Consider the following 26,741-nt stretch of genomic DNA (forward strand, 5'->3'; position numbering starts at 1 on the left):
GCCGGTGGATGCAGGTCTGGCACTTCGTCGTCATCCGACTGCCCCCCTTCGTAGCTGACACTTTTTAAGATGTCCTCATCGCTCAATTCTTCACGGGCGATCACATTGACGTCAGCGTCGATGAAGTCGTCCAGCTCGACACTGGATGGCACACTTCCGGCACCTTGAAGGGCCGCCCAGGACGCAATTACGTCTGCTGGCGGTTGCACTGCTCCGTTGCAGTCAGCAGCATCCTCAGCGGAGACGATGTCTGGGTCTCCGCGCTTGAAGCAAGTGTGCGTGAAGCAGTTTCGCGATAACTGGCCGTCCAGTTGCAGCCCACGCAGCAGCCATCGTTTGCAGCGCCATGTACAGGTCTTACTGTATTTACTTGCATAATGATCGCACTTTTTTTGTCAGAAAAATTGACGCAAATTCAGGGGTGCGATCATTACGCGGGTTAAATTTACCGCGAAAATTTTTTTTTTTTTTTTCGCCCCGCGTTTGCTGCGGGATGCGAGATTGCGGGTGCGGGACACCAAAACAAAAATGGCGGCCGGCGGAGCAAGCCGAGCGCGCCGAACGCGATTTTTTTTTTCTTCTCGTGAGTACATTACGTGTATTGAAACAGTTTCTTCGGTATCAGTGATGAATAATATCGTTAATATCGGCAAGTTTGCGGCAGTAACGTAGCCATGTCCACTTTGAGGGGACAGAAACAGGTGGGCGCGCTTAGCTGCCAGTGACATAGAAATGCATGGGTGACGTGCTGCGGAAACTGCGACATCTGTCTTCACTACTATCCTAATACGGCACGTTTCCGCTAAGGGTGGGCGAATATCTTAGCTGTGTTACAAGCGTCGGCGTATGAATAGGGTGCACTTTTATCGTATCAGAGTAAACGTGGCTACTATCATTGCCGCGCGCGATTTGTTGCGTGCTCACGAGTACAAAAGCAGATGAAAAGAGTCGAAATGCGCCTTTATTGTTTTTGTTGAGATCAACCATTATAAAGCCAACCCATAATAAAGGCAAGTTTGGTTGTACCTCATTTTGTCATAGATGTGCGGAAAGTGACGAAAGTAATGAAATGAGGCATCTACTTAAGAATGTTTGGTGCGTGCAGGCCGCTTGGCTTGTCTTGAAGAGTCGTTCGCGTAGCATTCGACAGATGGTAAGCGCGATCATTATTAGCTAGACTTAGCACACGACATATCGCTGCGGCAAGTTTGGGGTGCGATCATTACGCGGGGAATAAAAAAAATCGAATTTTGACGACAAAATTTAGGGGTGCGATCATTACGCGAGTGCGATCATTATGCGAGTAAATACGGTACTTCGTGTCGCGACCGGTCTCCACGTTCAATAGGAGACGCTGCATCACTCGCTGGCGGTAGGCGCACCTCAGACTTCTAATGACACCTTGGTCAAGTGGCTGTATGATCGAAGTGCAGTTCGGCGGAAAGTACTTCAGCTCCACATTTGTGAGCTCCACATCCAGAATATGATGGGCGGAGCAATTGTCCAGCAATAAGCACACCCGCCGGCCCTGCCTCCTCATGTCGCAGTCAAATGACGCAACCCACTCGGAGAAAATGGCCTGCGTCATCCAGGAGCGGCTGTTGGCGACATATTTTACGGGAAGGCTTCTGTTACCTTTAAAGCAACGGGGCCTCGCACTCTTCCCAATGACTAGCGGTAGGCGCTTGTCGGATCCGTCCGCGTTGGCGCACTGCAGCACGGTCACGCGCTTCTTACTGTGTTTCCCACCGTGGCAACGCTGACCTTTCATTTCGAGGGTTTTTGACGGCAGCATCTCGTAAAACAGGCCTGTCTCGTCAGCGTTGTATATGTCACACTTGGCATAGTCTTTCAACAACGCCGAAACGTTTGTAGAGATCCAGGCGGATGCGCTGCCTGTGTCTGCCGATGCCGACTCGCCAGAGAGCGTCTTGCCGACAATGTCATGGCGGGCCTTGAATCTGCTGAGCCAGCCTGAGCTCGCTTTGAAATCGTCAATTCCCAGCAGGCAAGCGTAATTCAGGGCCTTCTGCTGCACGGCGTTTCCACTGATGGGTATGTTTTTCGCCCTCATCTCGACAAACCACGTGTACATGGCCTTGTCGAGGTCTTCGTGCGCCGACGGCGTCAGCTTCTTCCGCTTGGCTGATGTGCCCGAAGCAAGAGCTTGCGCTATTGCTTCTTTTGACTTCAAGATGGTGGACAGCGAACTGGGAGAAATCCCGAACTTCTTCGCAACGTCGCCTTTCTTTTCTCCGCTTGCGACTTCAGCCAGGATCCGAGCTTCATCCTCCAGGGATAAAAACTTTCGACATGGTGGCGCCATGTCGGAAAGCACGCTAAAACAGAACGGCTTCTCTGATCAAATCGAACACCGCAACACGTGCACAACACGAACTGCCAATTGCACTTGCACTATAATTACACACCAAAGGTGCCGAGATGCAGCATGGACTGACGAGACGACTGAGCGTCGGCTTTGGATTGTCTGCGGCTAAAAAGTTTCAAGCCAATCCCAAAGGTAGGCAAGTCTCATCGCCGTCGCCATCGAGCAATGGCGGCCCCCATGCTCGGTCATCAACGGCAGTTTCTTGTGGTGCCAACACGCGATGATAACTTTGCAGATGCTTTTTTATGTGCAAAATGTTCGAAATTGCGTTTCCTGCGCGGCAAATTAAGTTTCGAGCCTGGAATTACTTCGTCAGATTTCGTTAAAGCGGAACGGCATAAGAAAAAGTGTTCGTTGTGGTGAGGATATTTACGCATTGACTCCTATGGGCAGCTGACGGGGAACTGAGAATTATTCGTTGAACCAGACATTTCGTTGAAGCGCCGTTCGTTGTAGCGGGGTTCGACTGTATGAAACATTAAATCCTTGGCTTACATTCTGCGGTGGCAAGAGCCTGATTTTGTGTGGCGTGGCCGCACAGAAAATAGTGTAGCCTGAGTGCAAATCTGAGTGACGATTGCAGTTGCCATTGGATATTTGTGACCAAGGTGAAAGCAAGCAAATAATTTGTCAACGTGCCTCACTATCATCCCAGTAAACGGACATGGTACATGTGCAAAATAGATTTAGGACGTCACACGCACAGCATTCGCCCATTAATCGACAAAAACGCACCAATAGGGCGCAATATCAAATGCTGAAACTGACGAGCTACACACTGAGCAGTCTGTACGACCTTACTCATTCAGCACGGCTTTCCTTTTCGACTTCCCCGTGAAACAAGCGCCAGTAATAATTTTTAGCTGGTCCACATATGCGCAAAATAAAAAATTCGTAATGCACTGTACAGCATAAAACAGTTTTCATGTTCTTGTGGCCTAGTTACAATTACGCTGCCAAACACATCAACACTCCAAACGTTCAAGCCAAACGTTCAAGCCAGGTGGGACATCGGCATCAATGAGAAAAATGTCCATCGCTGGAGGGGGCAATGCGAGATGTTTCTTTGGTGCACCGCAACAAGAATGGCATTGCATATCATATTAACCGCAAATAAAGACGGGGACAGAGGGAGAGAACACATAAACATAATGTGTGTTTTTGTGTTCTCTCCCTCTGTCCCCGTCTTTATTTGCGGTCAATATGATATGCAGTAAATACCAACTAGGCCAAAGTGAAGTTCTTCTGGAGGATGGCATTTACTGTCTGAAGATAGTGCACTGTTTAAAGATGACAGTGATAAGGAAGATAGCGACGAGGCTAGCAGCGATGATAATGCAAAAGGAGCTCAGCATGTTCATCATTCAATAAATGTGTTTTCAATTTGTGAACGCTGTCCTCGCTTTTTTGTTTGGCCTACATTCGAGGTAAGCTGTTTTTCTTTTTCTGACTTCAAACTTTTGAGGGTTGGCTTAGAATCAGGCCTGGCCTAGATTCGAGTAAATACGGTAAGACAGAATATTCCAAGGTAAACAACCTAAGGATCTGTTAGTGAAGGCAAAATTGCAACTTCACTAACAGATAGCATGCTCACACAAAATGGCCCGCGACGCCAAGCACCTATAATATTTTAAGCGTACAGTGCTCCTAATAAATCCCAAGGGCAAGTGCGCTCTCATACATGTGGCACAGGCCTCATAGCTGTTATTCTTTTATTCCTGGTCGCTCCTTCACATATTTGTTTTCTTTTTTTCTTTTTTTTTTCTCTCTCTCTCTTCTTTGTGTTCAATTTAGACTATGTGTTCCAAGTATATCACTTCACCGTGTTTCAACACCAAGCTCACCTCATCCAAAGTGTACTTTCCCCTGGGAGACCGCCTGCGGCCCTGGAAGCAAAAAAAGAAAGACCATCAAGGCCCAAGAAACGACTAACTAAACACGAGACATTAGGCAAGCTGGACTCGTACTGATATCTGATACAACATGGCCAAATGCAGTACAAGCAGGTTCACGAGAAAAATCGGAACCCCCTGGTTCTCGCTCAATGCAAAGAAGGGCCTCAACTATGGCAGCCTTTGTGTTTTGACCTATAGCATATGGGGGTTTGTTGGCTGGTTGCCTGCTCCCAAGATCCCACACTACATGGCACCTGCAGTTGAAATTCAAGATGCTCCACATTTGCCGCCATGGTCTTGAGCACCATTGGACAAATAGACACTTGCCACTATGCCACTACAAGCATCATGCAGAGGTTGTTGGTTAGTCTACCAGCAGCAAAAAATTTTCCTTTAGCAAGAATATAAAAACTGCTGCTAATTTAGCCCTTATTTACAATTAACGTTACACATTTAAAAAAGGAAAGCACATTTTTCTTATATTTTTCTGGCTTCATATGGTTGTGGAGACAGCAATAATTTATCTAGCTGACCACAACTTTTCTTCCACTTAAGTTAACATGTACCGACTTCCAGTAAAAAAAACAAAAAAAACAGAAAAAGTGTGGAAACTCCAATATTGTTTCACTTCATTTGACCATTAAACACTTTGGATATCACCAACATTGAAATTAGTTTGAGGCAAAAGCGACATAATTGTGCTGTAAGTTGCCTTTCACATGCGGAGACGTGCGAGCACATTCTTTTTAAAAACCTATGCACTTGTAACAGTCTAAGAGCAACAGAACTAGAAGGCACAGACAATTACAAGGGATGGTCACACTCACCATAGCATCTGTCTCGACCTCATAATCTTCCTCATTCATCCATTCGTTGTACTCATCCAAATCGACGAGCCATTTGGCATTGACCTGAGTAAGAAAGTTCATTCAAGTGAGAATCTTCCAATGTCTGAATGTAGATGCATAACAGTGGTTGCCACATGGAAATCAATTGCAGAATGAATTACTTTCGCAGCAAGCAAATCAACAATTGTGCAAGATGGAACAAACAGAAAGGGCACCTTTTGTTAAGCGATTCATAAACGTCAACCCTGAACAGAAAGTTTATAAAGATGTCAAAGTGTCCCGCAAGGATTTGACTCCAAACCCACAAATTGAGTTGAAAATTCTGCCTCCCAGGCACACCCAATGCTACACTACAAAAGAATGCTGCATCTGGCGACTGCCATTGGACAGCCAAATGCAATGATTGATTGAGGCCCCATTAGGCTAATTAACCTTGATCATGTTCGGGCAGTACAAAAGACATTAGACTAGAGTTAGAAAAAATTCACAAAAAAAGAAATGCGTGAATTTTTTCTAACTCTAGTCTAATGTCTTTTGTACTGCCCGAACATGATCAAGTATGTTTCATTATTGCTTGTAACACGTTTATTTTCGTCATTTTATAATGTGTGTTCATGTGAACATTGAATATTTCAACTATAATGTACAAATGTTCTGGAGTGTACTTATATACTGACTTTCTTTGTTCTATTGTTCCTTTGTTGCATTTGCACAACCTCTTCCTAATTTCTTTTTTACTGGATTTTTACTTGATTTCTGTAAATTTGTTTTGTACGTATGAATCGTAATACCGCTGTCATGTACGTGGGCCCTTAGGTATTTTCAAGTGGTGTTACTACCGCTTTTCGCCTAAGGGACCCCCAACTGTCGTTGGAAATAAAGATTGATTGATTGATTGATTGATAATCCAGCATTGAGGTGAAAGCACTTACGAGCCAGCGGCAAGTGAACAGCAGGATAGGAAAGACAAGGAAGAGTGCCTCTCAATTTTACCACTAGGGAACACCACCTTCACAATTGAAGACGACGCTAACTAGGGTCATCATTGAATAACATAACGTAAAAACCCGCGTAGATCACGTTTTTTTTTCCTATTATTAGCGTCCAAAATTTTCACCTCGTACTATATGCAGATACGCACGAAAATTTCGGTCCGAAATTTGGGCTAGAAGTTTTGGTTTCATTATTGCTGCACGGCTATGGCTTGACTTCGTTTTTGCTGCATGGCTACGGCTTGGTTTCGTTACTGCTGCGTGACTACAGCATCATTTGTTTATTCTTGAGTGCATACTTTGGCAGCACACGCGCAAACCACGCTTCGCAAAGTGCATCTTTTTTATTCCGCATTGATGGGTCAAGATGTCCGGACCACGAAAACAGTACTCGGCTGCTTTCAAGGGAAACGTTATTTAAACTGCACCAGACATCGGCAACAGTGAGGCCGGGAGGCAGTTTGGCGTCAACGAGGGAAGCATTCACGAATGGTGTTGACAGAAGGAAGCCCTTTTTGCGTGCTGCGGAACGCGAAGAAGCTTTCGCAGCCCGAAGAGTGGGACATTCCTGGAAATCAAACTTGCCCTGATAGAGTTTGTACGCCAACAGCGAGCCGCACATCTAGCTGTGAGCGTGGAGCTTATGCAGGCAAGCTAATGAGCTTGCCGACTGGGCGGCTGAAGCGAGCTTTGTCAGCCGCGCTATGCAAGTGGATTGTGGACGCATGGGCCAGCATACAAGAGGACCTTCAAGAGGCATTCAAGAAATGCCGCATCTCGAACGCGCTCGATTGTACATCGGATGAGTACCTCTGGAAAGATATGTCCGACGAAGAACTATCCGAAGAGAGCACAGCTGAGGAAGACTTGATTGAAGTGCGGATTGCAATTTAAATAAATGCTTTCCTAGAGTTTTCCTAACTCGAATTATACATGGATAAAACCTTTTTTTTTTTTTCCATTTCACGTCCCAGAAATTTCATCTCGTACAACATGCGGGTTCGTATTATACGCAGGTTTTTACGATATTCTTTTCCTTCTCAAAAAGAGACTGCTCAATCACAACTGTGCATGTTTACTCCAACTGATACCGCAGAAAACAGTGCAACGTTTTGTTGCACATATCGCTGCATTACATTATTGGGCAGCTTTTTTGTACTTTCATCCGTCTCTGCCTTAAACAGACAAAAAAAAGAAAGGGAAGAAAGAAAGAAAATGCCCTTTTAGATAGGCCAGCCTATCACAATACCGTATTTACTCGCATAATGATTGCACTTTTTTGTAGGGGTGTGCGAATATTCAAAATTTCGAATACGAATCGAATATTTTCCTTATTCGAAGAGTATTCGATTCGAGAAATGCATATTCGGAAATTCCCGAATATTCGAGGACGGCCGAATAATGGTCGAAACGGTGAATATTCGGACAGACTGTGAATAATTTAGCAATTAACGCATTATATGCTTGCTCCACATTCTCCTAAGAACATGTCTATTCACTGAGAGCTTCGCATGATCCACTCAATCCACTCAATATCTTTATGCTCTGCATCAAGACGGCAAGTTGGGCCAGTTGGTTGGGATTCATAGTAAGGTTCGTTACAGCGCAACACAAAACAAGGACAAAAGAAGGTACAAAACGACGACACAGCGTCACAGCACTGTGATCTTAAGTGCTGTAACGAACCTTACTATGAATGTGTACGCTCTGTTCCAGTCTATCTGCATCAGGCCCGTGAGACATGATCAGTTTCGATTTTTTTACCAAGCTTTATTCCAGGGCTCTTTCACAACAATATATGATGTACTTTCGGGCTCTGTAAGTATGTGCAATAAAATATGCACCTAGAAAGTGTTACCTGAACAAATGTTGTCACAGTGCATAGAGAGCCCTTACTTTCTGAATATGTTGAGCAGTCAATTTTCTTTCGCGGTAATCTGTAACAAGCGTTTACCTGACAGAGCATTGCCTGACATTACCCGAGTGCATTACCTATAATGAGTGCCTCTTCAATTTGAAGCAGCCTATTAAAATGCAATATTATTTTTAAAAGGGTAATAAAGCTATTGTTACCTCGTTTTGGAATTTTTAAATACTACACATATATTCGATATTCGATTCGATATTCGAAGACAGTTTTTCGCCTTATTCGTATTCGATTCGTATTCGAAAATTTTGATATTCGCACACCCCTACTTTTTTGTCAAAAAACTTGACACAAATTCAGGGGTACGATCATTACATGGGGGTAAATTTCCCACGAAAAGAAACATTTTCATTTTTCATCCCGCACCAAATGCAAGCGGCTGCCGCTGTCAGTGCGAGACACCAAAACAAAAATGGCGGCCGGGGGAGCAAGCTGAACGCGCCGATTGGTTATTTTTCTTCTCGTGAGTACATTACACACATTGAAACAGTTCATTCAGTATCAGTAATGGTTAATATTGTTCATATTGGCAAGTTTGCGACAATAACAAAGCCATGTCCACTTTGAGGGGACAGAAACAGAGATGGGTGCGCTTAGCTGCCGGTGACATAGAAACACATGGTGGGCATGCTGCGGAAACTGCGGCATTTGTCTGCACTGCTATCCTAATATGGCACGTTTCCGCTAAGGGTGGGCGAATATCTTAGCTGCATTACAAGCGTTGGCGTATGAATAGGGTACACGTGTAACGTATCAGTGTAAATGTGGCCACTATCATTTCCGCTCGCGATTTGTTGTGTGTCCACGAGTGCAGACGAGAAGAATCAAGAGGCACGTTGTTGTTGACCAAAACCATTATGAAGCCTACAAATAATAAAGCCGAGGCAAGTTTGGTTGTACCTTTCTTTTTTTTTTTTTCCATGGAAGTGCGGAAAGTGACGAAAGGAATGAAATGGGGCATCTGTTTAAGAATGTGGGGTGCATGCAGAGAGCTTGGTATTCAAGAGTCGTTCGCGTAGCATTCGACAGATGGTAAGCGCGATCATCGCTGGCTAGACTTGGCACACTACATATCGCTGCGACAAGTTAAGGGTGCGATCATTACACGGGAAAGAAAAGAAATTGAATTTCGAAGACAAAATTCATGGGTGCGATCATTACGCGAGTAAATACGGTATCTTCTTGAGTGCATGAATCAATGACAGCACCCACCTCGTATGGTCCAGTGTGGGTCTGAGGTGAGTCAGGTTCCATGTCAATGTCCAGGCCAGACACCCAGGTGTCAAAGCTGCAGACAGAAAGACCAAAGCACATCAAAGGGTCGAATCCCAGAACTGCAGGATAAGGTATGCTAAACAACACAGCCAGTGCCACGAATGGTGCTGGGTAGCACTCCCAGAGCCAATCTTGTACGCCGTACACCTACACAAATGCCCCAAAAAGTGTACATGACGATAGCTGCCATGGCAGCTAAATCAGAGCATTGCACGTGTAATGTGGAAGGTGCACGTTTGACTCCTACCTGCGGTAAGTTGTCCTTTCATCCAATTTCATTTCTCTTTTTATTATTTCTAGATTTCAGTTAGGGTAACTAAATTTTAGGGGTGTGTGATTATTTGAAGTTTTAAATATGAATCAAAGAGTCTTTGCTATTCAATTCGAGAAATCACTATTTGAAGTTGTCGAATGTTTGTTCCATTCGAATACTATAAGGGACAGCAGCTCTTTCAGTCTACAGGGAGAAAGACTGATGCAAGTATGGACGGTTCCAAATGGTTCTGCTGCAGGAAAAGCAGAGTTGCTGGGACGCTAAAGCGAAATGCTAAAAGCAGTCTGGACTTTGATAACGTACTCTGTCAAAATTGCTGTCATTAATTTCACAGTAATAGGTCGATTATTATACGAGAAAATGAATGTTGCAGTTTCATTGTTTACATTTAGTGCAAAAACCACATCACCGGGTACAACAGCGTGATGGCACAAATTTCAAAGCATTTCTTTCATATTTGAGCTACTGAGGCTAAGTAAAAGTTTGTGAAACTTGCAAAGTTCAGCCTTTGGTTGTAGTATTAAGAGTGCCATGTAGTCCGTCGTTACTGGCCAGTGCAGACACCGTCAAAATCCATAATATCACAGCGAGCTAGCGCAGGAACTTCAAGGGGGTGTTGACACCAGTCTTTTATTGGTGTCTTTCCATTGGCCTCTTTTCAGGGCAAGACTATATTTTTAGGGGGGGGCTTGTAGAAGGGTTAATTATTATTACAGCCTTTTTTCCTTCAGTGTTCCTTTAACAGGCAGTTTTAGAATAGCGCTTGTTGCCTTATGTACAGTAGACACAAGCACCTTTGCGGGACATTACACTGAGTCTACTACCTTCAAGACTTTGTGCTCGTTGAGTCAAGAGTTTGAGCGCGCTCTAATGTTGAATTCCAATGGCGGAGTCGGAGCAGCTGACGGACTCCGCGAGCGAGCACTCGACTCTGGCATAGAGCAACGCCTCCAAATCCGCGAGCGGAACACAACCTGCGCCGCCGGAGAAAGGCGGAAGCGGAACTTCTGTCTCCGAGTTACCCAGGATGCCTTGCGTGTAGTCATTTTCTTCCCCTGTTTGCTCCCAGCACCGCTGCACCGGTCACTTGTCTCTTTACCGCCGTTCACCTGTTATATTTTTTTTTAAGTGCGGAATGGATATCTCGCCAAGCATGCAGCAGCTTTTGCTTCCTCGCGAGTCGTGACCGGTGGCGCCTCCCAGCAGACAAACATAGTAAAGGAAATATGTCACGCAGAGTTCCGGTCCACTCCGCCGATTTTGGTGGAGCATCTTTTTCTGCTCCACGGAGTGACTCCCGCTCTGAATCCCCTCTGACTCTCTCATTGGAACACCTTACTCCCGCCCTCACTCTGTCATTGGAACAAACTTGCTCAGAAACGAGCAGAAAAACTTGCTCAGACTCTGCCATTGGAATTCAACATAAGTAACTTCGCAGAGCGACTTACGGTGCACGATAAGAGAGCGCGCTCTATGCACTCCAGCCTGGGAGATGGTGCACAGGAGTTCACGCCTGCTATGCCTTCCAGCAACATGACACGTTTCCACCTGCCTCGCACTTTCACCTTTTCAAGGCGCAGTTGGTGCACTACACGTGCTGTTTGGTTTTGAATTTGCACTCATGCATGCTTGCTTGCATGCCTTTACATTTCGTTGTAAACGCTATTCTAAAACTGTCTATTACCTCACAACTGTTTTGCATAATGTCCACCCACCTGTCGGGAAAATACCACCAGTGGATAAGAGCACTCCGATCCCGCTTCATCACCAAGCGCACGTATTCTTCTGCATAACGAAAGGGAGAGGAGCAGCAATGAAGGGCATCCTATACACCCTGTACTTTAAGCCAAACAATAAGGCAGTACAATGAAATGTTAATAGTAGATAGAACAAAAGACAAACTGCTTGCACACTCTTTCATATCCTTGAGATGCAATATCAAGACACAAACAGCAGCCAAATTTACACTATTCATTGCAATACAGTTAAATATGGATAAAACGAAATTGAAGCAAGTTTACAAATTTTACCTTATATCCAGGTTTTCGTTACCTGCAGTTTTCGCATGAAGACTGGTATGGATGATCCAAAAGCAGAATGCAACGAATGCCAATCAAGGTAAACTCATATTTAAAAACATTTGTGAGAGGCGGCATAAAGAGCTGCAACCGCCATGGCCATGGTTTATTTAGGCCAGCCAGTCAGGGTGCTGTGGGATATCGGGGCGGCAGCTACTGTGGCCGCTCAGGTTGTAAGTGCCAGTGTGTTCATTTCTCACACTACCTGCACCTCTACAGGGCCCGCCTCCAAGTGTGAAGCGTGACTGAAATATGTGTAAAAGGCACGTATATACAGTGCAGTCCACTTATAGCGATACCACACATAGCAATATATCGGTTATAACTATGGGTCAAGGTCACAGTGTCACTTTATGCATTAGGTCTACGGAGGAAAAAACCATATATAACGATATTATTCACCGCATATAGGATATAACGACCAAAATTTTGCCGTTGGGACAGCATTTGCCATGCAGAATAATCCTGCCATTTGTGTTGCTTGGTTTCCCTGAAACAAACGTTGCTGAAATGGGGTGATGTTCCCCTACGCGAGTTCATATCTGCCACCATTTTCTGCCAGTCATCCCGAACATGGAACGGGAAAAAATTTCTAAAATATTTTTCTCATTATATAGAGAAAATCTAATTACATATTTACCTCAAGCACATTAAATTACATATTACCTACAAATTTCATTCCTCTAGCAGCAATATCAATAATGGTATTGCTCGAGGCCCAGGTGCCCCCTTAAAGAACATCATTAATTAGCATGTCTTAATTTTTATTTGAATATCCAGATTTAAAAACTTTGTAAAATGTTCTGCAGCGTTGTCACCAATAAATATCATTTCAATTTAAAGCCTTGTAATCTGTAACCTCCCACACAAAGTGCGTAAAAATGTGTGAAATGTACAGCCCTTGAAGGGTATTAAATTTATCAAACCTGAGAGCTGGGCACGTTGGTGTGTTTCCATCTTAACAAAAAAGTGCGTGAAAAAGACATTTCTCTCCTTCTCGTCTGTGTTTTTCACACACCTTTTCGTTAAGGGGAGAGGTGGCGATCAGAGCTAACTTTTTTTGTTCTTTGACCTAGCGCAACGAAATTTGGCAGCCACACTCAAAAGTGCCTGAAATAAAGAAATATGCAGTTTCATTATGATATCTTGACTAGTTTTCAAGTTACAGAATGTTACGCGTGTTTTGCTTGTGGAAAACCTGGCACTGCCACAAAACATGCCAGGGAGCTGCCTGTGGATTTAATCTTTGCTCAAAAGAGCACTACAGGGTTGAACAGTTCCAAAATTTTTTTAACTGCTATATTTTTTTTACACAGAACATCATGTTCACCTTTTCTAATTGTACCAGAACTTGTCATTCACAAATTAGCATGCAGAATAAAAACTAAGCCCTCGGCAAGATATTGAAGACTGTCATATTCTCAAGCACACTTCGGGGAACACGTAAAAACAAACAGAATCAAAATTGGTCCAGGCATTCCCATGCTACCCGTTCCACAGACAATGCAGAGTGCCCAAGACACAGTTTTGAGAAAACATCCCTCAAAGTTTTCGGAGCAGTTCACATCTCTCAAAATGCTAAAGTATTGTAGTTTTTGCTGTCTTTGCTGTGGTGATCAAGTGGTTTCCAGCGCACATGGGCAGCGACGCGTCGGAACGCGGGAACGTGAACCGCAACGAGACGGCCAACTCGGCCGCGCGAGGACTAACCAACTGCACAGCTGCAAGCACGGCCGACTCGGAGTGTTGGTCGCGGTCACGGAGCAAGAAATACAGGAGTGGAAACTCCGCTGTTTGCGGCGACCAGAAAAGGTCACAAGCCCGCGGATATATTTTCATGCTGGCGGCACCTGGCGGCATGGGAAGAAATTACCGCTGTTTCGGTTGCCAGGGCAACCGGTCGAGTGTTGCTCCCGTTCGGCCGCGCGCGCCTGACTTCTACTGAGGGCACTCTCGCGCGCTTCTTTACCGCTTGTAGCCCGAAAAGCAACTGCTGCTACGCTTCAGCCATTTGAGCACAGTAAAAAATAAAACGCGTTTTCCATGACAGCTATAAGATGATACGTAGCTTCTGGTTGTAGCCAGGGCTATCTTGCTCCGTGGCGGGCGGTTTTCGGCTTTTTGCGCTTGCGAAACTGATGGCTATCTCGTTCCTAATCGCTCAAAGGGCGACCGCTTCTTTCTCGCTCTAGTGCTCACAGGGGTGCGCTTAGGAAGGCTGCCGCCGTGCATGTGTTTCCGTTTCTTTTCTTTTTTATAAGACTCGCGAAAACTAGTTGCCCTAGCTGCTTGGCGATAAGAGGAAGATTAGCGGAAGTTTGCCACACGTGTTGCTTTTTTTGATGGGCACACAACAAAACAGTTTTCTTGAGTGCGCGCACCTACGCAGTTCGGTTACGGCGTGCCCGCTGAAGCAAACACCCGTGTCGTCTGCTTGTCGTCTGCTTTGAGCGGGTGCCGCCGGAGTGAGCGCCGGGCGCTGCTTTTTTTTTTTTCCGCTGCTGCTTCTACGACGTGCCGCATGGTGCCGCCACTGCATAGGGTAGCGTCGGCGCATGCAACAATTGTGACTTTATCTGGTCGCCCGCGCTCGCTCGTGCTGACAGGAGTTTCACCTCCTATATGTCTTACTCCGTGGTCGCGGTGCAGTGCCAAGGACTAGATGACCACCTTCAATGAAATAGTTAAGTGGTGCAGACTTAACAGACAGACTATGCCGCCACCTCACCCGGGGCTTACATGGAAGGAGGCAGTGTTATGCAGGCAATTACAGACGGGGTCCCTGCTCACCCCAGTGCTAGCTAAGCACGTGTGTCCGAGCATGTGCACGAGTGACATGTGTAGACTATGCGCGAAGGAGAGAGCCACCGCGGCTCACATCCTTTGGGACTGTAGCATAAATCCGCGAGAAGCCAGCGAGAAGACGACGATCCCGCCGCAGCTAGAGGCTGCAACGAGGAGTTATGACAAAGAGACACAACTCAAGGCTGTCCAGCAGGTCTTGGCAGCTCTAGAGAGGCAGTGACCGCGCGAAACCGAGGAGAAGGGGGGCAGCACCCCTAGGAAGAGGGTGACGGCCCTCTCGGACCCGCGGAAGTAGCGAGGAACCAAGAGCTCGAAGAGCACAATGCACGAGACTGACGTAGTGGCCGCGTCGCGGTAGAAGCTTGTCCTCCCTGCGTGGAGGGAGCCTAACCGACTCTGCAGGCATTTTCACTAAAGTTGTTCTCTCTCTCTCTCGTTGCTTACAGGTGACTTTTTGGGTCTCTGCCCTTTGATTCGCGCAGATCGGTGTACCGACGCGCGAAGTACCTAGCCGTGTAGTCCGAGGTGCCGATGCACGAAATGCCTAGCCGCAGGATCGAGGAGTCGACACTTGACGTGCTAAGTCGTTCAGTTCGAGGTACCGACACGCAGAGTACCTAGCCACGCAGTCCGAGGTGCCGATGTGCGAAATGCCCAGTCGCGGGCTCGAAGAGTCGACACTCGGATGTGCTTAGTGGATCAGTCAGAGGTGCCAAACTGCGAAGTACCTAGCCACAGGCGCGAGGAGTTGACACTTGATGTGTTTAGTTGCGCAGTTCGAGGTGCCGACGCGCGAAATGATTAGATGCAGGCTCGAAGAATTAACGCTCGATGTACTACGTAGTCGCGCAGTCGGAGGCGCCGATGCCTATTTCTTGAGCTTAAATGAGGGTCTGAGATATCCGCGCGCGATGTGCTGGATCGCCGAGTTGGAGACTCCTATGCGTGAAGTGCTTAGCGGCGGGTCCGAGGATTGCGAGCGCAATGTGCTTGGTCCAAAACACCGAGTGCTGAAAGGCTTAGCCACGTGTCTGGATTTCGTGCACACATTTTGGTAGCGAAGTCCACGTCGCCGATGCTCGGTATGCTTAGCTGCAGGTCTGGGACGTCCACAAATGCAGGGGTTGGCCACGCTACTGCGATGTCCGCTTAGTGCCCGTTTTGACACATCGAGATTACGGCCAGTGGAGACTTCCAGACTCGCGAGGTCCAAAGAGCCGAGCGGACGACACGAGCGCCGGACCAATGGCGAACCGCGCTGGAGTCGTGGCGGGCACGGCCAATCACAGACTCCGGCACGACCTTCAATCATTTGCTTTTTGTGCGCTTGTTTTTGTATGGAGGAGATAGCAGAAGCAGCAAATTTGAAGACGGAGAAATGTGCTTTGCAACGAGATCAAGATGGCGGCACTCGGTTGCGCTGTTCCGGAGATGTGGCTTCAAAAATGCTGTTCTTTCTTGATTTCCGCGAAATTTTTCGTCACCTTGGCTGATTAAATAAAACTTTAGAGGACTTCTTCATGGTTTGCAGTGATATTTCGTAATCAGATAGAAAATGAGTAATAGAAATCGAAAATGTGATTTTCAAAAATTCGATATTTTGGCCATTTTTCAAGATTCGAAAGCTGCGTTCTTCCTTAACATGGGTATTAAATTTCATCAAAACCGGAACCCTGCCAGCACACCCCGATTATGGTAGCACTCGCAACGCTTTACCGCTGCACTTGGGTTCAAGGCAACAATGAGGGTAATACCAAACAGAATGCCATTGTTGACATTTCAGTGGAAAAGTGGTATTCCAGGGGGAAATTCATCTCCTCAACCCACTTCTATAGTAAAACCTTTTTTATTCTCCTCTCCCTGCCTCCAGTGCTGGGTTTTTCAGCAAGCAAGAACATACTTCTTGCCACAGCTAGCTGCCCATCAGCCCATTAAGGTTTATGGCTGCCGGCATTCTACAAGGAAATCGGTCAATTCTGCTACTCACTCAGCCAACCAAGTAGTAAAATTGCTTATTGACAGTTTCAAAGAACCATCAGTGCCACGTTATCATATCAATATACCTTACAGCCTACCTAGCCACTGTGCATGATGTACAGTGCAGTCCACTCAAATGCACGCCTCCTGCTTTGCTGGCACCCAAGCTGCGAGTGGCTACAGGAATCAACGCCAATGCACTGCACACATGTGTCGAAGAGTCAGCTTCCAACCACAGGTTATCTGCTGCAAATCTGGGCAATTGTACTTTCACAGAAAATGAAAATCTGGAGATTCTCTGCACTCGGGCGTTCCCTTTAACAGGGGACCCCCTCTGTACATTCCAAGAAGCTTCGTGCACTTAGTGTCCAATGCTCGGTAAATGAAGTTCAGCATCACATACCAGAGGTATCCGTCGTGGGCACGGGTGGGTAGACTATATGGGTGGCATCATCTGGAGACTCGGCAATAGTGCCCTGGTGCCTTTTGATGATGTCCTTCAGGCGCGGCACCAACTGCTTCTCCACCTGCATCAACCAAGCCAGCAATTAGTCCATGTGTTCTGTACATATTTCAAAGTGGCACAATGAAGGTTGAAGCGACACAAATTTGCCTTGCTTAGAATAGAAGGCTGAGAACAACATGCATGTTGTTAAGACAGGAACATCGGCAAAGGTTCTGTAGAAATGCCCAATTTCTGCCTATTTTGAGCGTGAAGTGTCTAAACAAATGGACAACTGGGTTCATTGCACATAGTGCAATATGCTGCAACTCTGAAATTATGGCTAGGTGCCCAGCATATGTGGAAATTCATCCTTTTCACATATTCTCAATGGCGAAACAGTTTGATACCAACAGTACCCCCAGATGGCACTAGAAAACATACTAAACACAGACTACTTCATTTCATTTACCACAAAACCTAATTGATAGGTTTTTGGGGAAAAAAGCAATATAAGATGTATTAACTGGTAAAACATACTATCCAAAGTCACCTTGTCAATTTGGCAGACCTAATTGATGTGAACACAATGCAAAGCACTGTGAGCTGGCGGGGCCCACGCGACCAGAGAGGTGCATTATCATTTTTCTGCCCTTCGCAAGCTTACATTTCCACTCCTCAAATTCGGCCTCAGTCAGCAGCTTGCTCAGGCGGGGGGTTTTGGCAGAAAGTTTTGATGTGTCCACTAAGCAAGAGTTGTTACGGCATGAGGCACCAATGCGCATCGAGCTGGTGGGGCTCCAGTGGCCCGAGAGATGCTTTATTCACATCACGCCATTCACATTGTGGTGTTCACACCGCACTGGTTGCTGCAGGGAACGATGGCATGTTTGGGTTATCGCCTATTAGAAGCGTGCAGTATGCTTCCAACAGAACTATGCCAAATGCACTGCGAAACAGATAGGCAAGGATGCTTATTGTAATAGGGTTGGCAGCAATAGCTGTGAATGTGATGACGTGTGAGGAGATTTGCTAATACTTGAAGAGGAAACTGAGTGCATACTGATTCACATGACATGAGCAGACAATTACTGTGGGGAAGCTGCAATTGTGTTGGGTTATATTTTGGTTTTCAATCACAAAAGTTGGCACGGGGAAATCGTATGAAATGGCATCTTATCATTGAGGTTCTACTATATAAACCAAGCCCCCCTTTTTTTGTGCGTGTGTGCTAAAAGCTTCTGAGAGGGCACAAAAGGATTTACCTCGGAGGATATGTAAATGTGAGGCAGAGACAAGCACTTGTTCTGCACCAGGGTCTTCTCCACTGTCATGAACATCTCCACATTGCGGTCCATGCGTGACGGGGACTGGAAGTCAAACCTGCGCCTGGAACAACAAAACCAAGCAGTGGGGAAAAAAACGAATGCTTACCGCTTTCTGAACATGGGCATCTGATACCTTCAGGACCTAAGGTGGCAAAAGCAAGTACTCAACCCTGTTCACTTGTGCTGTGCTGCTCAGTTTCAAAACCGAGAATGCTGTACATGCATAGAAATCTTCCACACAGTGTATCTAGTCAAGTGTTCTTTAGATACCAGCATGCACAACTACGTTGGTGTTGTGAACGAACCTACTCCATTCTTGTATAACTGACGCTAAAACAACATCATCCCAGTGAGCATATTGATGTGCACATATTGCATAAATAGGCATCAGCCTATTTATGTTCATTACAGAATATATAAATGCCTCTGTATATAAATGCAACATTTGCGAGGTCTTTGCGCACAACCAGGTTTCAAGAACTGTTAAGTCTAGACTAAATAAATCTTAATGACTGAAGACCAAAGGGCAGTAATCACAAGAATGTGCCCGCTCACGTAAAATAGGAACGCATGCATGACCCAGTACTGTAAAATACTACACAATGGCACGGAACATCTGAATTTATTTCAGTATATATTGCCCTGTATTTGCTGCAAATGCATGGTGCATCTCACCATTTGGAGTAAAAGAAGACAAGTGCAGTCTGCCATCTTGCTTGTTTGCCATGTGCTCTTTTGCCATAACAAGACTACCTCTATGTCAACTCACCATCCCTGCTCGCTCTTGAATTTGTAGACAGCAGCGAAGATGTGGCAAAGTGCACCTCCAGGCTTAAAGTCCATAAAGCATTTCATCTGAAAGAGATTACATTCAGCATTAGTACAGTCAAGAGGTGGTCAGCACAAGCATGCTACTACTTTGTGCTATGGTACCAAAGCTCATCTGCAGTGATTATCCAGGTAATGTGAATAGCATTATTTTGGGATGAAAATGAAACCGTACACTGAATGAGTGCCAACACACTCGTCAATCAGCACAGACCACAATGAGCATCTCTTGAAATTCACAGGTTTCTAAGGCAGACCAAGTGCAACGTGCATTTCTAGAGCAGTCTGAAAGCAACCCAAGCAGAGCAGGAGTGGCTTTCGGTGTCACAAGTACAGCTTTTTTTTTTTTTTCAACATAAATCCATCCTTACGGATATTAAAATTAAGATTCTTTTTCAGCTAAATAAGAGAAACAATTCCTTCTAGATGTCCTTTATACAAAATTGCTTCAGCACTTGGACGTCAGCACATAGTTTTGCAGAATGCTGACACTACCATCAGTTCTGGGTGCTTTGCAAAAACAGCTAAACACCGTTCTTGGTACTATAACGTGACTCCAGAAGGCCCACAATTGCCATGTATGTATATAGAAATTACTATCCCATGTGTAAACTGCATAAGACAAGTAGACAAATTGACTACCTTTATTTGTTCCATATTTTGACCATACACAGGACGCACGTGCGAGTAGTACTGAGAAACTGCCTTCTGCACAAAGTTGTCCCTTCTACTGGGTCACAAGTGCAAACCTCCCTTGATCACTCTATTTCGATGTGTCTTTATATGCTTTTGATAATGCATTTTTAAAACTGATAAGCTGTAAGCATGATAAAGCCAATAGTACAAGCGAATGTCTACGATGTCTACCTTTCAAAATAAGCAAGGCAGGCAGATAGATAGTCCAGTGACTATCCCAATCCCTAAGTAAGGCTTAGCGGATGGGAGAAATGAATAAAGGGACCTGAGGGGCTCGACAACCACACGAAGAAACATACAGTGCAGCCAGAAAATGCATATGGGAAATCAATTATGTTTGACATCTAGAAATAATAAAGTAAAGGGAAATGAAAGACAACTTGTCGCAGATCATAGCTCAACCAACATCTTCCGAATTACACACATGCAGTGCTTTACCAATCCAGGTTCCAGTGCACGATGACCTACCGATGGGTCTCCTTTAAAACTTCGTCAAGGTGCAGGGAGAAGACGCCATGGCACATCAAATCAGAAGCAACAATAATTTTTGTTTTTTATTGCTTTTTAGCAAAAACATAACTTGCACACTACACGAAAACCCTGCACAGCGGCACAGGGGAAACAACTGCCCGCAATCCATGTCGCAGTGAATGTGTGAAAACCTACTGTGGCCGCCAACCCCCTGTCTACTTTCTGGTGCGATTTCATATGCATACAAGATTGGGGCTGGGAGTGTTAGCCACAGCCACTGAGAGCCAGGGCAGCAGATGTGGAATATACCTTAAACTGCTGGCATCACATGGTATATGAGCTTAGGATGCGAAACATGTTGAAAAGCAGCAGCTACTGTACAAGGCTAATTCATCACTCTGCACTGTTCCTTAGAAACCGTCATGCAGACAACCATACACCAGTGACACATATGGCCAACGGCAATTTCTCACAGTCAAACTAATATGAACTTCCAAGATGATCCAATACGAAAGATTGAATGAAAGGGCTTAATGTTCAAAACCAACCCCATGGCTGCAAAAGGTCAGTTTTATATACTGCAGCCCATACAGGGCTAACGTCATAGGGCTAACACCATCGAACAGTTTTCAACACCTTTGGTTCTTTAAAGTGCACCATTTCATTGGCACATGAGCATTATTGCATTACACTGCCAGAGGAATGAAGCTGCCAAGGCCGAGATTGATCCTGTGACCTCCACCGACGTAGAAAACACTTAACCAGTGTTCAAGCTACAATTACAGCTGGTGAGTGACCTCAGCTCCCATCTTCTAAAAGTTGTGAAAGGGACCCTGAAACAATTTTGTACAAATGTACTCGGTCGTTAGGGTAAATCCTTCTAATCATTAGTTGACACATCTACGTGCTCCATGTAAAGTGCGTAATTTATTATAAGGTTTTCAAAACAGTGCATCGCTACCGATTGCAGCAAGCACTTTACTTTTCTTAATCAAAAATAACAAGCTCTCCATGAGTCCTTGTCCATTTATTAAATCCACCACAACACGCCTAACAAGAAATCATCATGCGAAACCCCTAACACCGTACAATGCTAGAGTCAATGTTTTTAAATACTCTTTCTTTCGGCACACAATAACTTAATGGAATTGACTCCCGACTGATCCACTAACCAGTATTGATGCCTTTGACAAAATTACTTATTGACAGTTGCAGAGTTATTGTTTTCTGTTCCTGCTATGTGTCATTGTTTATATATTCTCTTTACTGCAATGTAATTTGCTGTGCTTTTTGCAGTTGTTATTGTCGTTGTCTTTTTGTTTTGCCCCTCCTGCTAGGACCCATTTAGGGTCTGCAGTATGCTGCAAATAAATAAATGCCACTTGGCTGAGTTTTCAGCCACCCCTGAGCAGGTGACGTGAGGTGACCGTATGACACCAGTAGGGCGAGCTATTTGATTGGTTGCCCAGGGCACATCATCTATAATTTTTCAAACTTTATGGCAAAGCAGGGTGTTGAACCGGATTTTTTTTCTGGTTCAGTTCGGGTTGGGGTTCAAGCTTTTCGGGTTCGGTTCCTGAGCACCATTCCGTTTCGGTTCGAACCGGTTCTTAAGAAAAGTGTTTTTTTTCCTTCTTTGTTTTACTCTTTGAGTGCTGCATTTTCATTTCCCTGTCACATCGGTATAAAAACGAATTCATAATGTAGGTTTGTTTTTGTAAATGATGAGACTTGGCCAACTTAACTGTACAATAAACTGCATAATGTTTTCCATGGTAGGCCAACGATTACAACACAACTGAAGCAAAATAAAAGGTTCGCAGGGACACTTAAGGCTGCTTACGTGTGTGAATGTGAAAGCATTACTCTTTATAGCCGCAAGCACATTTTTATTAATTTATTTTAGTTCATTATTAAAATTAAATTAAATTTTATTCTTTGTTCATAAACCCGTAGTTTCATACCCCGCAGTTGTGTTCTTGAGGAAAACAACAACACCGGCTCTACGTAGCCGCTGCGGTGCGGCCTTGTGCTCCAGTCCCCTCGCCGACCAGTGACAGGCCCGCACCTCGTCTCCAAATAATGCATCCTCACCGCAATCTTCTGCCAGGTAGGCATTTAGCCTCCTGGCCAGTAGGTAGTGCCCCAGTTCCACCGACCACAACGACCCTTCCCCCCCCCCCCCTCTGCCCAACCAGCAAACGGCCATTCTCGAAATCATGCATCCTCGTCTGAATCTTCTGGATGGCAGGCAAGCAGCCCACTGGCAACCGAGCAACCTCTTTGGTGGGCAGGCAACTTCTCTGGGCAGCAGAGAACCTGCCCATCCGCCGTCTTTCTTGGTACTATCAAATGCTGCCCCCCTCCCCCACACACACGCACACACATTTTTGCTCAATGTGGCAAGTAATGATTTCACATTGAAAAAAAAATTTTGATTGGTCTGATATGCTTTTCATGTACCTATAGTTTCAGTGGCATTTTAGCTTTAAAGCGAGAGCACTAGCAGTGTTAGAAGTCGAAAACTGTTCGGTGTTGGCATCAGCCTCCACCTGTCAAGAGGTGGCGTTCGGACGGGTTTCCACCTGCAAACAGACCGGCTAGAAGGAAGTAATGGCTATAATAACTCACTGACTACAGGGAGAACTAGCGATAGCAACTTGCTAATGCCACTTCAGCAACAGGTAAGAGCGATTAGGTTCTAGTAAAGATAGTAGCTTAGTGAAGTCACAAGCAGTGGCAATGGTCGCTGGTACTCGAAGGCAGCAGAACAGTAGCACAAAGGAAGAGAAGGTATTGGAGAATGCTATTGCATTTCCTTTGCATCAAACCAGTTCATTGCCCCTCATTTTTTTCTTTCAGTTGCTTCCTACAGTCTTACCTCCTATTAGTACTTGCTTTGAAAACCCTTGGATGAGTACAAGATACAGCGTTCTCACTCTCCCACCGGGGTAAGCATCGCTATTGGTCAGGCACGTAATCAAGCTCCAGAACATTCGAGTCGGTTCTCTCTCCTGCAGCGCCACCGCCCACGAGGAAGAATGGAGATGGGTCTATTTAACACTGTTTAAAAGGCTATAGGCTCTCCACAGGCTGCGAGTCAATTTCTCTCCACCGTTCTGGAGCCTTCTACGGCACACGCCAGGGTGTTTATTCGAGCCACATAGGCTTTTTCATATGTGCACAGATTTCTTATGACAACAGTGACCATAAGAAGCTGATAACTTGATCAAAATCAACTTGTTTATTACGACTTATGGTTCTATTAGGATGTGCAGAGCGTGGATGGACAACGTTGCCGCATTATCTCTCGGCAGCAGCTCCCGTTTTTCTCAACAATGATTTAAGCAAGTTCTCTCTTTACCAGACAGCCCTGTTTAAAGTCTCTGCTCTCGGAACCAGTTCGGAAAGATTCCTTCGATTTGTTCTGGTTCAGTTCCAATATGGCGGACAAGATACAGGTTCGGTTCGGTTCCGGTTTTCAGTTTGATTCAGGTTCGATACCCTGAAACAAATGTTGTTCGTAATAGTTGGAACGTTAGTTACTTTGCTTCTACAAAAAAGAAAGTAACTGAAAGAGAATGCACAAGGACAATTTATCACTACACTCAAGGCTTCCGGCACGCAGTAAGTGTCGTCTGCTTGTGCTACAACATGCTCCGTGTTGACGAGAGCTCTGCGGTCGGTGTAGGTCTCAAACTTTCTTTTCGCGAACACCATGGTTCACCCTTGTTGTGGACTGCAAACATTCCAACTGACGGTATATCAACCTGCGACATCGTGTCCTTCTGCAAGGCAGCAGACGAGCGGAGTGGCTGCACTGCATCGGACTGTTGGTATATAATCGGCACCAGGATTTGTGTGTTTGCAGCCATCACTTTATGATGGAGGATTGCTACCACAATAGTGCTTCGCGTGTCTGGCATTCGGGTAAACACGAGCACAAGCGGACTGGGACTGGCTGTTTCACAGGATGAACAGAGGCATATATGTGAATGGTCTGCATGGTGGAGCCACCTGGTGGCAGAGTTCAACCAAGCACAGAGCTCAACCAAATACAGAACTAATATAGCAGTAACGAAGTGTAGCCTACTTTGCTGCTGACATTTTTGGCAGGAATACATCGCCTCTGCTCATTCAGTAAAACGCCCAGGCCCAGTCCACTTGCACTCGCATTTACCCGAATACCACACACACTAAACCTCTCTCTTGTGGTAGTAATCCTCCCGCGTGAAGTGATAGCCACAAACGCATAGATGCTGCCGCTGATCGGACATAGGCAGCCTGATGCGCTGCAGCTATACCGCTCGCATGTTGCCTTGCAGAGGGACACAACATTGCAGCTTGACATGTTGCCGATTGCTAGATTTGTAGCCTACAACGTAACAAGGGTGATCCATGGTGCTCACGAAGAGAAAGCTCGAAACCAGCACTGACCGCGTAGCTTGTGTCAACACGGAGAATCTTGTAACACAAGCAGACGACAGTTGCCGTGTGCAGGAAGAGCTTGAGTGTAGTGGTAAATTGTCGTCATGCATCCTCTTTCTGTTGCTTTTTTTATAGAGACAAATTGAACAACATTCCAACTGTAACAAACATATGTCATAAAGTTGGAAAAATCATCGATAACGCATCCTGGGTAGCCAATCGAATAACTCGCCAAACTGACGTCAATTGGCAGGCGGTGGTTGAAAACGGGAGCGGTGCCACTGCGATTGATAGCAAAGCACGTTTTTAAAACCTTATAATAACTTAAAATGCTTTATGCAGAGTGCTTAAATGCATCACTTTATGATCAGAAGGTCCTACCCTAATGATTCAGCACATTTGTACAAAATCTTCAAAATCATTTCAGGGTCTTTTTAAGAGCACTACTGAATCTGCCTATCCATATTTTAATTTCCATGCAAAACAAAAAAACGACGACATCCGATGGTAACTAATGCCATAAAATATAACATATGGTAAACATAAGGTAAACCAGCGAGCTCTGTTCTGTGAGCTCAGTGCGTTGGCACATTGCAACTACAGCTACTACAAACACAAACTGAAAAACCAAGAAATGCAGAATGAGGCACGGGCCAAGTGTGCATTTAGTTTCGTGTTGCACATCTGTCTGGTTTTATGCTGGAGTTCGATGTAGTTAAACCTTAAAGGCGCTTATAAGGCATCCGCAGCTATTTAAAGGCGCTTATAAGGCTTCCGCAGCTATTAGAATAGAATTGCGATAAAGATTACGCTTTATGTGCGTAACAATCATTTGTGAAGGTGCTCATGAGACAGTCACTTTCGCTTGCGAAACTAGATCGCGTTCCTTTTATACATGAATACTTTGTTTAGCGCAAAACGACAGAGACAAGAAAGACGACAGGACAAGGCGCTACTCCTGTCGTCTTTCTTGTCTCTGTCGTTTTGCGCTAAACAAAGTATTCATGGATTCGCACCAACTAGCCCGCCAACGCATTGTGCTGAACTATCTTCCTTTTATACGTTTTGACTGTGTCAGCGATCACTTTGAATGAAAACGCACACCGACGCGCACGGGGCGACATTGGTGGGATTACTCACCGGGAGCCGTGTCAGCGGCGGTTTGCTCACACTTCTCCCGAACGCGTCTTCTTGAAACTGAATCAGCTGAATGACCAAGCTTGACAACCCCTTGTTCGTAGGTGGTTCGGCTTGCGTGTACTGCACCCAGAAAAAGAAAGACAAACATTTGCACGGGCCTAGTGTTATTTGACTTTTTTTTTCTGCTGTTCACGATGGAGCGCTCCTGGCCCTACGAAGGTGAAAGCATTCAAGCACAACGTAAACCTTTATATATAAAGCCAAATAGTGTTAGAAACAATATCGCACACCACTCAAATCGTAGCCTTACTATTAACAATTTACTGATAGGTGTGGAGGCTTCGTTCGCCTATCGGGCAGCTGCACTTCTCTGTTTGCCAAGTTTGCAGTAGCTCCCACACTTAGGCCTAATAAAACAACAAACTCTTAACAGATGCAGGCAGCGAAATCTATTTATTTTCGTGGCCCTCCTTGTGTGCCAGCGTAGACTACGCTTCATGGATCACTTCCGAGCCGGCGCGCACAGTGCGCACGCTACCCCACTTGTCAGAACGCGGGGACGCGGTGGTGATCTCGACTCAAACACCGGTTCCCCTATTCTTGTCAAAATAAACTCGTTCCGACAATACACAGGGCATAGAAAGATATGAGCATCGTACCTTTTTGCAGTTTTTGTGGAGCCATTGCCTAACAGCGTCAAACAGCGCGATCGTTTCCGAGGATTCATAAAATTTTAAGTTTGGCCCACCGTCCCTTTTTCTTTGAACGACCGCCATATTTAACAATAATGCTCGATCGGCGATTTCAGGCTTGAGTCGTACTTCAGCCGCGGCTGGTACGTTTCCCAAGGAAGCCGTGATGCCGCAATATGCGTACGGACGCTGTGACAGAGAAATAACGGCATAATAAAACTAATCTTAGTTAAAAGAGGGAGAAAATTTAAATACT

General features: G+C 45.4%; 1 protein-coding gene across 5 annotated transcripts in view; it reads right to left on the bottom strand.

Annotated features, from left to right (window-relative positions):
- Positions 1 to 26,612, bottom strand: part of mor (SWI/SNF- related protein mor) — a 73,570-nt gene extending 46,958 nt beyond the window's left edge. For all 5 annotated transcript variants that reach the window (XM_065430850.1, XM_065430849.1, XM_065430848.1 and 2 more), the window contains exons 1-9: positions 26,453 to 26,612; positions 25,794 to 25,913; positions 19,000 to 19,085; positions 18,168 to 18,291; positions 16,864 to 16,987; positions 11,316 to 11,385; positions 9,264 to 9,339; positions 5,112 to 5,195; positions 4,234 to 4,275 (exon numbers count right to left, since the gene is read on the bottom strand). In XM_065430850.1, coding sequence (XP_065286922.1) covers positions 4,234 to 4,275; positions 5,112 to 5,195; positions 9,264 to 9,339; positions 11,316 to 11,385; positions 16,864 to 16,987; positions 18,168 to 18,291; positions 19,000 to 19,085; positions 25,794 to 25,913; positions 26,453 to 26,569 — 843 coding nt within the window. In that variant the 5' untranslated portion in view covers positions 26,570 to 26,612. The remainder of the gene's footprint in view (positions 1 to 4,233; positions 4,276 to 5,111; positions 5,196 to 9,263; positions 9,340 to 11,315; positions 11,386 to 16,863; positions 16,988 to 18,167; positions 18,292 to 18,999; positions 19,086 to 25,793; positions 25,914 to 26,452) is intronic.
- Between the last annotated feature and the right edge of the window lie 129 nt (positions 26,613 to 26,741).

Source organism: Dermacentor albipictus, chromosome 4, assembly GCF_038994185.2.
Source record: "Dermacentor albipictus isolate Rhodes 1998 colony chromosome 4, USDA_Dalb.pri_finalv2, whole genome shotgun sequence".
NCBI classification, from domain to species: Eukaryota; Metazoa; Arthropoda; class Arachnida; order Ixodida; family Ixodidae; genus Dermacentor; species Dermacentor albipictus.